The following is a 12,783-nucleotide window of genomic DNA, read 5'->3' as shown; positions in this document are numbered from 1 at the left end:
CAAAAAAATCTTCTAAATTAATGCTTATTTTTTAAATTTAAATTCTGTCGTCATTGGCGCACACACAAAAAAGTTACGGGATAGCTAGTGGCATTAGAAAGAGAACATCCTGTATATGTATTCTCACCAAATTCTATATTTACCTTGCCCTTACATAAAAAAATAAGTGTATCAAATTTGAAGTTTCTATGAAAAATAGATTTCAAATTATTTGACAAAAACTAGGTTATCTATTCTATATTTAGAAGGCTATATCTCAGTAGGCGTGCACTTTTGTATATAGGTAAGTTAGGCTAAATAGTTTTATTTTCATCCAAGGAACCTGTGGTCAAGCGTTGTCCATCTTTTTCAGGGACACCCTGTATAACACCTATTTTTATATTTATTCAGTTTTTTGCATAAGGAGTGGTTTTCATCCCATAAAAATAAGAAGCGCATATCAAGCAAATGTAACTTTTCATGTACAGGGTGAAATAAGCTTAATTCCAAATTTTCTTAAAAATCGGATCTATCCGGAAGTATTCGGAGGTTTTACCCTATTTTTTTCTTGGTTCCCAAGACTAAAAATAGTTTTGCCAAACAAAAATCTCACACTGAAAGAGCCACAAATACAAATCAATATGAAGGGTGTATTTTTAAAAATGAAAGTTTCAAATATCTCGAGAAATAAAGCATCCTACGAAAGAAAATGTCAGTAATCAAAATTTAATTATTCCGCTGGGAAAATATATTAGTGCTAAAATTAGTTAGTTAGGGTAACTTTGAAATCTAAAACAGGAATTAAGTATAACCATTAAGTTGTCATTACAAAATGTCAATGTGACAGTCGCTTATTACATAAATTACAGTTCGATAAAGTTTCTACCGTGTAATTGATTTTAAATATTTTTTTTTCTCAGAAACCGTTAATTTTATAAAAAAAATTCAATATACCTTTTTTGTTTAGAATGAATCAGGCTATCTAAAAAGGATTTTTAAATAGTAAAGTAATAATAAGAAAAAAAGTTACATATGAAAGAAGTCTTAGGGGTGGCATCTACCCCTTACAACCGTTGGGGAAAATCGACACAAATTGTTTACTAAGTGTCTTCTCGGCAGCAGAAAATGTCTATATAATTTCATTTGTCACTTATTTGATAGATCAGAAAAAAAATTAAAAACTCCGTTTTTTGGCACGCTCTTTTAGCGGTTGTATCTTCACAGGCGATGTTCAAATGAGATTTTTTTATATAAAAGACCCACCTAAATTTTCGACAGGGAATCACTCCCTGAATTTTTGCACACTTATTTATTTACACCCTGTATAGTGATGCGTTTTTTGTATTTGTCTGCCTTGTGTGAAATTTTTGGTTAGACAAAACTATCTTCGTAAAAAATAACTGATACTAATCAAGAATTCAATTAACTTTTCTACTTTTTTCACAAGTGGCCAAATGTGTAGGAAATAAAATACGTATCAGTATTATTGTTTTTATTTTTAATAATTATCGAACTTCCTAATAGATATATTCAGATATACGTAACATAAAATAAATATAATACAGTGTGTTTCACTTAAGTCGGAAGTCGCCGATTTCTAAAATTCTTTTTCTCAAAAAGACCTACTTTTTGATATTATATTTTTTGACATGTGATCTTTTCTACGGCCTACTATCATTAAGAAAAGACCCTCAAAAATTAAAAATCATATTAGGCATTTTTTTAAGAAAAAAATAGATAGTTTCATTATTATAGTTTTACAGGGTGTTACAAAAATAGGTGCAAATTTCGAAAAATTTCACTCATTCCAGTGTAATGTATTAACAGGGCAAAATATTTTAAAGGTATTTTCTCATAATTTTGGTTAATTTTTCCATGCAGCTTCATTCATTTCACTCATACATGGGGCTCACAATAAGGCAACCAAATTATATATATTTTTTTGTTATACCATAAATGACATTCACAACAAAATAAAATTTAAAAATTAGGTACCGTTTTCTATTAGTCCACTGTTCAATTCGTCTCTCTTATTTTTAATAATTCTTCTGAACTGATGGTGTTATTTGTCTAATTCTGTTACATAAATCTTCTGGGTCTTGTTTAAAACACTTTATTTTTCAAAGTTCCCCATAAAAAGAAACCAAGAGGCGTCAAGTCTGGAGCTCTTGATGGCCACTGATTTACCAATGATTTACTATTACCGCATCATGCATAGGTGCTCCATGTAGTTGAAGATGGAGGTTCTGTCTTACATAAAGAGAAAGTGCATGTACTATATTTTGCCCCCCCCCATTAATTTTTTGTTTTAAGAGTTATAAAAAAATGTGAAATATAAAAGTTGCACGATTTTTTACGAATTTTTCGAAAATGATAGTTGAAAAACAAATGAAGTTCAAACAAAATGGCCGCGGATGTTAACTTTTTAATTTAAATGGAATACCCTATATATTTTTACTTATTTGGATAGAACGTTCCCTGTCGAGCATCATAAGTACAGGGTTTGATGGGTCCATTTCTAACAATAAGCGAGATACTATTAAAAAAAGAAAAGAAGGTATTTTATTAAGAAAATAAGATATCTTGAAATTGTTAAACGTCTTTCAGGCATTTCTGCCTTTTTTCCAATTACGTAAGAGATTTAGTTGTAATATATTTTGACATATTGACACTGATATGGTCCAAAATGCGTTTATGCATTTTAAATCACTACTTGCGGTGAGAGACCTAATGAGTCATGGACAATATTATATGGTAGGCCGTGATAGTGACAAGTAATGTCATGACAACATTGTTATTGTTTGACAGTTCTTATTATTATTAAATTAAAATGGGTTACACAGAAGCAGAAAATTGAAATATTATAGGAATTAAAACAGAATACAGAAGTTATTCTCCATACTCCATTTTAATTCTAATAGTGTTACAGGAAACTGTCGGTGTTTCGAAATTTCGCTTTATAACCTTATTTGAAAATACACTTTTTAGATACACTGTTAAACCCTTCATTAGCTTTGTTTGAACTTTTTTTTATTACTATAGCAACGCCAGTATAAAGGACGCCATCTTGAAATTTTTCAATTGTCATAACTTCTAAATGCCTTAATTGATTTCAAGAAACGATGGATCATATTAAATTAATAAAATTTATTTTTATGATGTGGGAATAAAAATATTATTTTCCTGCGCAACGGTAGACGATGCTAATCAGAAAAGTTTTGTAATTTTCCCCGTTTACTAAAAAAAATAAATGCAACGACATAGGTTTTTTTCATGGCTTGGTAGACCAAAACAAATACACAAACCGGAGGTCGATATCTTTTTTCTTTTTCAAGTTTTTCGTAAAATAGTGAAGTTGCGCTAAAACATCCTCCTTTATTTAGTTCTCTAAATAACATTGACATAGTCCAAGACAAAATTAAATTGTAAAACTATACCAAAAATGTACTTGCTACATTTTCAAATCTCTTTGATAACTGCAATGTTTAATTTGTTTTATTAATTTCAAATATCTGAGTATTTATAAAGATTATTGTTTCCATAACAAGGCAGGCTATGTCCTACGAAAACAAGACAAATGAAAAATTATGTCAAATGATACGTGATAGCTCTTGCTTCGTGCAAAATTAGTGTAATTTGTGTAAAAAAATACTTGTGTTCCGTATGAAATTACCAGGACTCTTACTAATTCCCTAACACTTATTTGGGGGTTTACATGCCAACACATTAATATTATCTTCCGCTCTTGCACGGCGATGTCTTCTTACAGAATATAGTGGCGTCTGACTAAACGCTGAAATACTTCTTTCGAGTGGCGTATTCTACGAGGGTAACGCAAAGCGTATTATCTTGAAGCTATAACGGCATTTTCCAAACATTTAAAATAAACTGTCAGCATATCATACGCTTCCACATTCGTAAAAGCCATTTTCCTTGTTTACAAGTTCTTTTTCAACACAAATAACACTGATTTTGCACGTAGCAAGGGCTGTCACATTTCATTTGAAGAAATTTTTCAGTAGACTATTTTCATAGGGCATAGCTATAACGAAAATCTCATTCTCGTCGTTATGGAAACAATAATCTTTATAAATACTCAGATATTTGGAATTAATAAAGAAATTACATATTCCAGTTATCAAAAAAAATTTGAAATGTAGCAAGTACTTTTTTAAAGACAAGCTTGGTATAGTTTTACAATTTAAGTTTGGCTATGACTATGTCAATGTTATTTAGAAAACTAAATAAAGGAGGATGTTCTAGCACAACTTCACTATTTTAACAATAACTAATTTCTTTTGGCCATATTTGTTAATAGTCCAGAAGGTATCTGTTTCAAAAAGCCATATTTGGGTGAATCGTATATCCACGGAGATTTTTGGCTTTTTGGCTCCCAAATATCACTAGAAAATTTTTCTATGCACATAAAAAAACGTGGGCTTAACTTTTGGCAGCAAAATTCGAAAAATGTCATATTTTTCTTCCTATTTAATTATGTATCTTTTCAATAGTTGATTTTAGGCGAAAATGGAAGAGGAAAAAAATGTTTGTAATTAAATTTTTTACAAAACATGACTAGTTACAAATCGAATGAATCATGATTATTATGGAAAAAATCGAAAAAATCGCAAAAATGGGGTTAAAAAAAAACAATACTTTTTAGGGAATTTTTTTGGGGTATTTAAATTGGGTATAGAACCTTCATACTTTGCTCAAAAAAACTTCATGTTATGTAGAATTATCACACCAAATTTCATCAAAATCGGTTCGACAGATTTTGCATAATAATTTTGAAAAAAAATTTGCAAATTTTCAAAATTTTGCACAGCAAAAACCAAAGCCCTTAGATACATGGAATTTTAATCACATATATGTAGAAGGGCTCTCAAGCTTTCAAACTTTTTTTTGCAATATTCGAATCCGTCAATTTGCGCTTGTTTAAACATTAGTTGAATTTTTGTACTTATAAACAATTACAATAACTGTTAATTTACAAATAATTTTTTCCGGTGTTGCCAGATTTCTGTAGTAGCTACGATATTTTTTTAAATGGCAACACCGGAAAAAATTATTTGTAAATTTTTCTTAATCAAGTTATTTCCTACAACTTTGCATTGGGAAGTACTAGTCAATTACTTCAAATAAAAAGGTTGGCCTGTCAGGTTTAGAAAAAATAACACTGTATATACAGGTTGTAGAGATTCTCTTCCTAATGGTATATACGTGTATCTATTTTTTTCAAGGTCGTATTTTTCGAATAGGAAATAATATATTGAAATGAAATAAAAATTATTTTTTTAATATTAATTTTTTTTCTGATTAAAGTATAATTCAAATATTATTTATTGTTTAAAATATAAGCAAATGAGAAAATAACTCATTATAATACTAATTTTAGTCATATTTTGAAAATAATTGTTGTTTAAACAATTTCAGAATATTTAAATAAATTTGTTTTTGATCTTTGATAAACAGTATATAAGTTTATGCATTTACCTTTGATACAATAGAAAAATAAAGTTGATAAGTAAAGGAAGTTTAAAGATAAATAATTATCGGACTGTTGAAAGACTAATAATTATTAACGATAGGCATTTGAAAATACGCTACAATTAAAAAAATCATCAAAATCGGACCTCTAGAAGGTGAGACATTAAAAATTTTTAAGCGTATCGCGGTTTTGAACTCGCCGATTTAATTTCGAGCAGGCCGAAGCGGCCGCGCTCTCTGCTTCCCCCACCACCACCACCCGTACGATTTTCTTGAATTTCTTACACATACGTACATTTAGTGTAAATGATGGTTAACTTTTATTGGCTATAACTACGTAACTAATTGATCAATCAATCTGTTTTTTTTTAAAGAAGCGTCTTTCCAAGAACTTTTAAAACATGCTTTAAAAAATGTGATTTAATTGAATATTCACAAAGTTATTCTAATTGTTTATAAGTACAAAAATTCGACCAATGTTTAAACAAGCGCTAGAGCTCTCCTAATTGACGGATTCGAATTTTTCAAAAAAAGTTTGAAAGCTTGAGAGACTTTCTATATGTGATTAAATTTTCAAGTATCTAAGGGCTTTGGTTTTTGCTGTGCAAAATTTTGAAAATTTGCAATTTTTTTTTCAAAATCTGGATTGCAAAATTATTATGCAAAATCTATCGAACCTATTTTGATGAAATTTGGTGTGTTGATTCTACATAACATGAAGTTTTCTTGAGCCAAGTATGAAAGTCATATACCCAATTTAAATACCCCAAAAAAATTCCCTAAAAAGTATTGTTTTTAACCCCATTTTTGCGATTTTTTCGATTTTTGCCATAATAATCATAACTCATTCGATTTGTAACTAGTCATGTTTTATAAAAAATTTAATTACAAACATTTTTTTCCTCTTCCATTTTCGCCTAAAATCAACGTAATTGAAAAGATACTTAATTAAATAGGAAGAAAAATATGACATTTTTCGAATTTTTTAACATATTGTGCCGCTAAAAGTTAAGCCCACGTTTTTTTATGCGCATAGAAAAATTTTCATTTCTAGTGATATTTGAAAGCCAAAAAGCCAAGAATCTCCGTGGATATACGATTCACCCAAACCAAAACAGATACCGCCTAGTCTAATAGATTTTTTACCCCATAATCGTAGCACGTCTAGTTTCATATATACAGCCGCTCCGTACCGTTAATGGAGCACCCTCTATACCATCCATGCATTAAATAAATAAATTAATTAAATCGAACTTAACATTGGAAAACAACTAAAACTAGTATGAATTTTGTCACATCATCTACCATTTACAGAACTGTTTCAGATTAATAATTGGCTCAGGAGTCTTCCAAAACTGTATCCTTCCGCTGTCAGCCTCATTGAGTTAAATGGCACTTACGAAGGACGTACAATTCTGGGTGTAAAAGTGTCATACGGTACTAGTAAAAGGAAAAAGTCTGTATTTGTGGAGTCAAACATTCATGCTCGTGAGTGGTAAGTATATTTATAGTTTGTGTTTGAAGAATGTGGACTGAGTAAAGAAAAGAGATAACGTAGTACAATACTATTTTTCAATCTACGAAGTGTTCGACAACTAATAGAATGATTTGCTGAATTCCGAGAAATTACCCGTCAGTTGGAGCTATAACAAATCGTGGTGAGGAGAATTTTACGTGAAACGTACCTTCAATCTTCATCCATACCGAACAAGCCCTAGCTTGTATAGGAAATATTCTTGGGACGATTAAGGCTGTGTTTACAAGGCAATGAATCTTTTATACTAGAAATAGTAGTCAATACTAAAGATAATTATTTCTTTTCACACTCAAAAAAACAATTTCTTGCTTCAAGAGTGCAACATTTGATTTTAATGTATCGCACGTTTATACAGAGTGTTAGTAGTTTGACTGCCCTAATTTTAACAGACGTTCGAATACATTAAAATAAACAAAAAACCTTATATGACATGGGACATAAACTCAACCAATTCCGATAAAAAAATGATCAAAATCTCCAATTTGATGTACAAAAGTTCGACTAATTAAGGAATATTGACATAACTGCATGCACAGAATACCATAAAATACAATGTTTATCACTTTTTTGAACTTCTTTACGCTTAATTATAAAAAATAATTAGCGTTATAATAAAGTTCGATAAAATTCATATCGAGCAATGTGACAACAGCGCGGCGGGTAACACGGGGTATTATACTAAGCTGTTCAGCAATACGCAATTCAGTTATTCAGTTGGTATCTGGAATTGGACCGTGTCGGACTGTTTTTTGCGTACCACTATTTCCTTTTCTTGAAGCGTTTTCCAGCGAGTACGCGAAAATTGGATTGGATGGTGTCGTGCGTGCATCGAAAATTTGTTCTGTACTTTGTGCGTTTAAAAGTTACTGAATTTTGCTCTTTGGAAAGTACCTAAATTATTTTTAATACGTATTATTATTTGGATAACGTGAATCTTTGGATACTTTAATTACATATTTTTCAAATTCATAATTTGATTAAAAGTTATAAGTTTCTGTTTTAAGAGATGCATAATTACTAAAATTCGAGCTGAAATTTAATCACAACACTATCTTCGTAATCGATACATTTTATTTATTTAAAAACTGTAAAACAATTGTCTTGAAGCTTAATAAATTTTTCACAATAATATTTGTTTACATTTTCTCCGTAGGACATGACTCCGCTGTTGTCACATTGTGATAAAACTCTCCAATATTATTAATATTCGCTGTATTTTGAAAACTGTTAATCTTACTCCCCTGTAATATACAACTTTTTTGTTCATTTATGATTACTCTATCTCATGAAGTAATGGCAGTCAAACTTCTTACACTCTGTATACAGGGTGTCCGGAAAGGTCATGTCAAAAATGAAGGGAGAGGTCAAAATAGAAGTAGTAAGAGAAGGTCCGAATATGGGCCATGCACTTAATATAGGCCCCATAACTATTCCTACTAGAACATCTAGCGACATCACTGAATAATACTTTAAAAGACAGCTACCTAGCTGAGCACTGTTTTACCGACATTGTGCACAGGTGGTGGTGAATGTGTTACTGGAGTTCTGAATATTATCTGAAGGTAAGTTATTATTATGTTTTATACGATTTTTAGTGACTAGGTATGTTTGTATATATTCACCTAGATATTTTGTATAAAGATCAAACTTTGTTTTGTTCAGAAAATATTTTGATTCACTTGAACTCTACAAATAATAGGTATCTATTGTTGAATGACATGCAATGCTGGTAATATGGGCCTTTTATGGGTCCGAATATGGGCCAGGGCCTATATTCTCCCCTGATTTTGAATTCAGTTCTTTTTCCAGATTGACCATGCCACGTAACAAATCAAAGTTTTTACCAAAGAATTTAAGGAAACAATGGAACTCCGAGGACATGATAAAGGCTATGGATAGCGTAAATAACAAAAAAATTACATTTGTGACTTTTGCAAATAATTTCTTTCTTTCTAATTTCTGTTGTTGCCATTACTCCTTTGTATAATCATATATGAAGTTTTTTACTTGAAAATAAAGTTTCCTTTCTTAAACGTAAACTTATGCATCATTTTTGATAGGGGCCCATATTTCATACACTCTACCCTCATACAAGATATTGTTCAATTTTCATATTTTAACTGATATCTCAGTATTTTTTATCTTTCCGGAACTTTGCCGCGCTCATTATTGTAGACGAGTTCTTGGACTAAGTGTGTCCCAATTTTTAAGTGTATATGTCAAAAAATTTGTTAATAATCTATAAAAAACAAAATAGGGGCCCATATTCGGACCTTCTCCTCTACTACATATAATTTTTTTCATATCGGGCTTCGTTGTGGCGTTATTCGCCTTCAAAGAAAAAAATTTAAAAAACAAATTCCAATTATAACTTCGTCGTTACTATGACAGCAATGAAATTTGGGCAATCAAAGTAACTCATGGCAATGTTCATTTCCAAGTTTAAACTGATATTCAATATGCCCAGATTATACAGGAGCAGACGAAATTATCCATTTAAATTTATACATCTTTGACAACGTGAGCTTAGTTTTGTCGAACATATTAACAATATACAACGTGAGGCTTATAAAAATCTCGGCTTTGTTCTAAGAAACTCAAGACAGTTTTTTGAAACTTATACTACTTCGCTGCTGTTCAACGCATTCGTTTTGCCGAAACTGGAATATTTATCACTGGTATGGGGTCCCTCCTATGAAATCCATGTTAAAAAGTTCAATGATATTTCAGCTTTTTTAAATTGTATTTTACTACATTTCTAAAAGCCCCCTATATTTTCAAACTAAAATAAAAATTTTCAGTTTTTGGGACTTTGAGGGTCTATAAAAAAACATGCACGACATAAATTAATGAAATTTTGGGTATTTGAATTTTAAATGGTGCTGAATAGCGCAGTGTTGTCAAATTTCTAATAAAAAAAATCCCTAATACGACTTTCTAAAAACGTAATTATTAAAAAAACATAGCATGACACGAGATAACAGAAATGTATTTGCGACAAATAATTTTATCTAAAACTATCTGCTTATTTGATTTGATTTTTTTTGCGTGCAAGAAAATTCATACGATTTCCGAGCCATGGGTTTCTAGGTACTTTGATCGGGATGTGATTTCGACTGGAAAGTTGGGTGAAAATTTGAAATTCTCTCGGATTCACAATATGATCTTAAGTAAATAATATTGACCAGTTGCGCATTCACTAACGAAAAGTTGCATGATTTTTTATGATTTTTTCGAAAATGATAGTAGAAGATAATACAAACTATCAAACAATAACAATGTTGTCATGACATTACCTGTCACTGTCATGGCCTACCATAACATTGTCCATGAGTAATTAGGCCTCTCACGGCTTAATTAATGAGATTTAGTTAAAATATCTATACGCATTTTGGACCATATCAATGTCCGATCTGTCAAAATATATTATAACTAAATCTGTAAATCCTTACGTAATTGGACAAAGGCAGAAATGCCTGAAAAAGGTTTAACAATTACAAGATGTCTTATTTTCTTAATAAGAAAACCTTCTTTTCGTTTTTTAATAGTATCTCGCTTATTGTTAGAGATGAGCCCAACAAACCCTATTTGACTATGCTCGAGAGGGAACGTTCTATACAAATATGTAAAAATATACAGGATGTTCCATTTAAATTAACAAAGTTAATATCCGCATTTTGTCTGGACTTCATTTGTTTTTCTACTATCATTTTCGAAAAATTTATAAAAACTCGTGCAACTTTTGTATTTCACATTTTTTTATAACTCATAAAACAAAAAAGTTGAAGGGGGGTCAAAATATAGAGAATCACCCTGTACCTACTTCTTATTTTATTGCACATATTTATAAGAACATTTATCAGGGGGCTTAGCATCACCTTTGTTTGCCACATTCACATAGATTAAACGGCACAAGATCTGGGTGGGGTAGAAATTATTATGTACCTAATTCTCTCGAGAATTTTCTTACTTTTTTCTTCTAAAAAAAGAGTATACGCGTTTCAATACAATTTAAAACAAACTGCTTAATGTGTGTCATAATATAATGGCTCTTGAAATATTACTAGGAATTCTTTTTCTCATTAATATTAAATTGAATTTTCTAAAATAACTAAATATATGCAGTCCTATACTTAAACAATATTTTTCAGGATATCGTCTGCAACAACAACTTACATATTAAATCAGTTATTGACAAGTACTAATAGTTCTCTGCGCAAATTAGCAGAAGATCATATCTGGTATTTTTTTCCTGTGTTTAATCCTGATGGCTTCGAGTATTCACACACAACGGTGAGTTAGAGTATTTCATTAAAGGGTATCTTTGAACCACAGGCATCATTGTATCCGGCGAGGAATCAAGTTAAACCTACTAGACTGTATGTTTTTGGGGATTCTCTTTCAGATGGTGGGCACAGAATTTGAAAAAAATCAATGAGACCACGAAAACGAACCAAGTTGAAAAACACAGCAATTTTTTTTTATTTTCAATATCTATGAAGACTGCCAATAAACCAAAATGGCGCTTGAATCGGAATCGGAAAATGTAGCATCAGATTTTTACCACAATTTGAAAATTTTTTGGCCCATTTTTCAAATTTTCGTGTATTAATGGCATATAGGTACATATAATGTGTTCAGGATCATCTCAATTCTTGTGGTTAACAGACGATACGAATTGCAATTTTGAAAAGAAACATTTCTGCGAAAACTAAAAAGTAATAATGTTCTGTTTTTATTAAAACATTATTTACAAATGAATCGAATTTTTACAGTTTCATAAACATTAACATAATACTTAATTGTTATGTTAGATTTTAAATAATGCGACAATAGAACAAAAGGTTTCGAAATTTTATGATCGAACCAATCATTATAGCAACAGTTGTTTTACTGTTGTAATAACTATTTATAGAAGATACTATAGCTTTTATACAGGGTGTCCCATTAATATTGCGAAAAAATTCAGAGGGAGTTTCCTTGACCAAAAATAAGAAAGAAAGTTCCTATAAACCTATGTCCGAAAATGCTTCGTTTCGGAGCTATAGGGTGTTGAAATTTAGAGAAAATACAAGGTTTTTACTAATATCTGGAGAACCCTAATTCCGATTTTTTTGAAATTTGGTATGTTTGTTTATAAAAACGGTAGACGTCTTCTGACGTAATTTGACTTATTTTATCTATTCCAGTGGCGTCTGGGAACTCGCTCCTGTTGATATTAATAAGTAAACATATGAGACGTCACTGCTTTTTCTTAGGTGTCATATGTTTTTCTAATTATGCGATTAAAAATACAATTTTTTTGTTTCTTTACTTTTTTGATGTCTTGCTTCGTTTTCGAGCAAAAAATTAATATCCTTTCATATGCATATTCTTAAGGGAAGTAGAAAACAGAAATAGAAATTCAATGTTTTAGTTATTTACTAATCAACTTTAACAATACATTTGAAGGAAAAACAATGTAACAAGTTGAGAAATAATAACTCACTAAATTATATAAATAAATTAAATTTTTTTAAATAATTAATATTAACAGAAAAATATTTAACAAACAGCAACGATATGAAAAATACTTTACATACACAGGCGTTACAACAGTTGTTGAAAATGTGCACCTTCAACTCTAATACAGGCATCTATCCTACGACACATTGATTGGCGAACCCGTTCAAATATTCCCGCTGTGTGTCTAATTGTTTCACAGGATGCGACAATGCGGTTTCTTAATTCGTCTATGGTTTGCACTGGAGTCGTATAAACCAAATGTTTGAGGTGAC

The 12,783-nt window shown here is 30.6% G+C and overlaps 1 protein-coding gene across 1 annotated transcript in view; it reads left to right on the top strand.

Moving 5' to 3' along the window:
* Positions 1-12,783, top strand: part of LOC108912313 (zinc carboxypeptidase-like) — a 35,416-nt gene that overhangs the window by 5,728 nt on the left and 16,905 nt on the right. The window contains exons 2-3 of the mRNA XM_018717523.2: positions 6,795-6,964; positions 11,158-11,299. Of these exons, the coding sequence (XP_018573039.2) occupies positions 6,795-6,964; positions 11,158-11,299 (312 nt within the window). The remainder of the gene's footprint in view (positions 1-6,794; positions 6,965-11,157; positions 11,300-12,783) is intronic.

The sequence above is a fragment of the Anoplophora glabripennis genome, unplaced genomic scaffold, assembly GCF_000390285.2.
Source record: "Anoplophora glabripennis isolate ALB-LARVAE unplaced genomic scaffold, Agla_2.0 scaffold569, whole genome shotgun sequence".
Taxonomy (NCBI): Eukaryota; Metazoa; Arthropoda; class Insecta; order Coleoptera; family Cerambycidae; genus Anoplophora; species Anoplophora glabripennis.
Note: the sequence above shows the minus strand (reverse complement) of the source record. Positions and strands in the feature narration are given on the sequence as shown.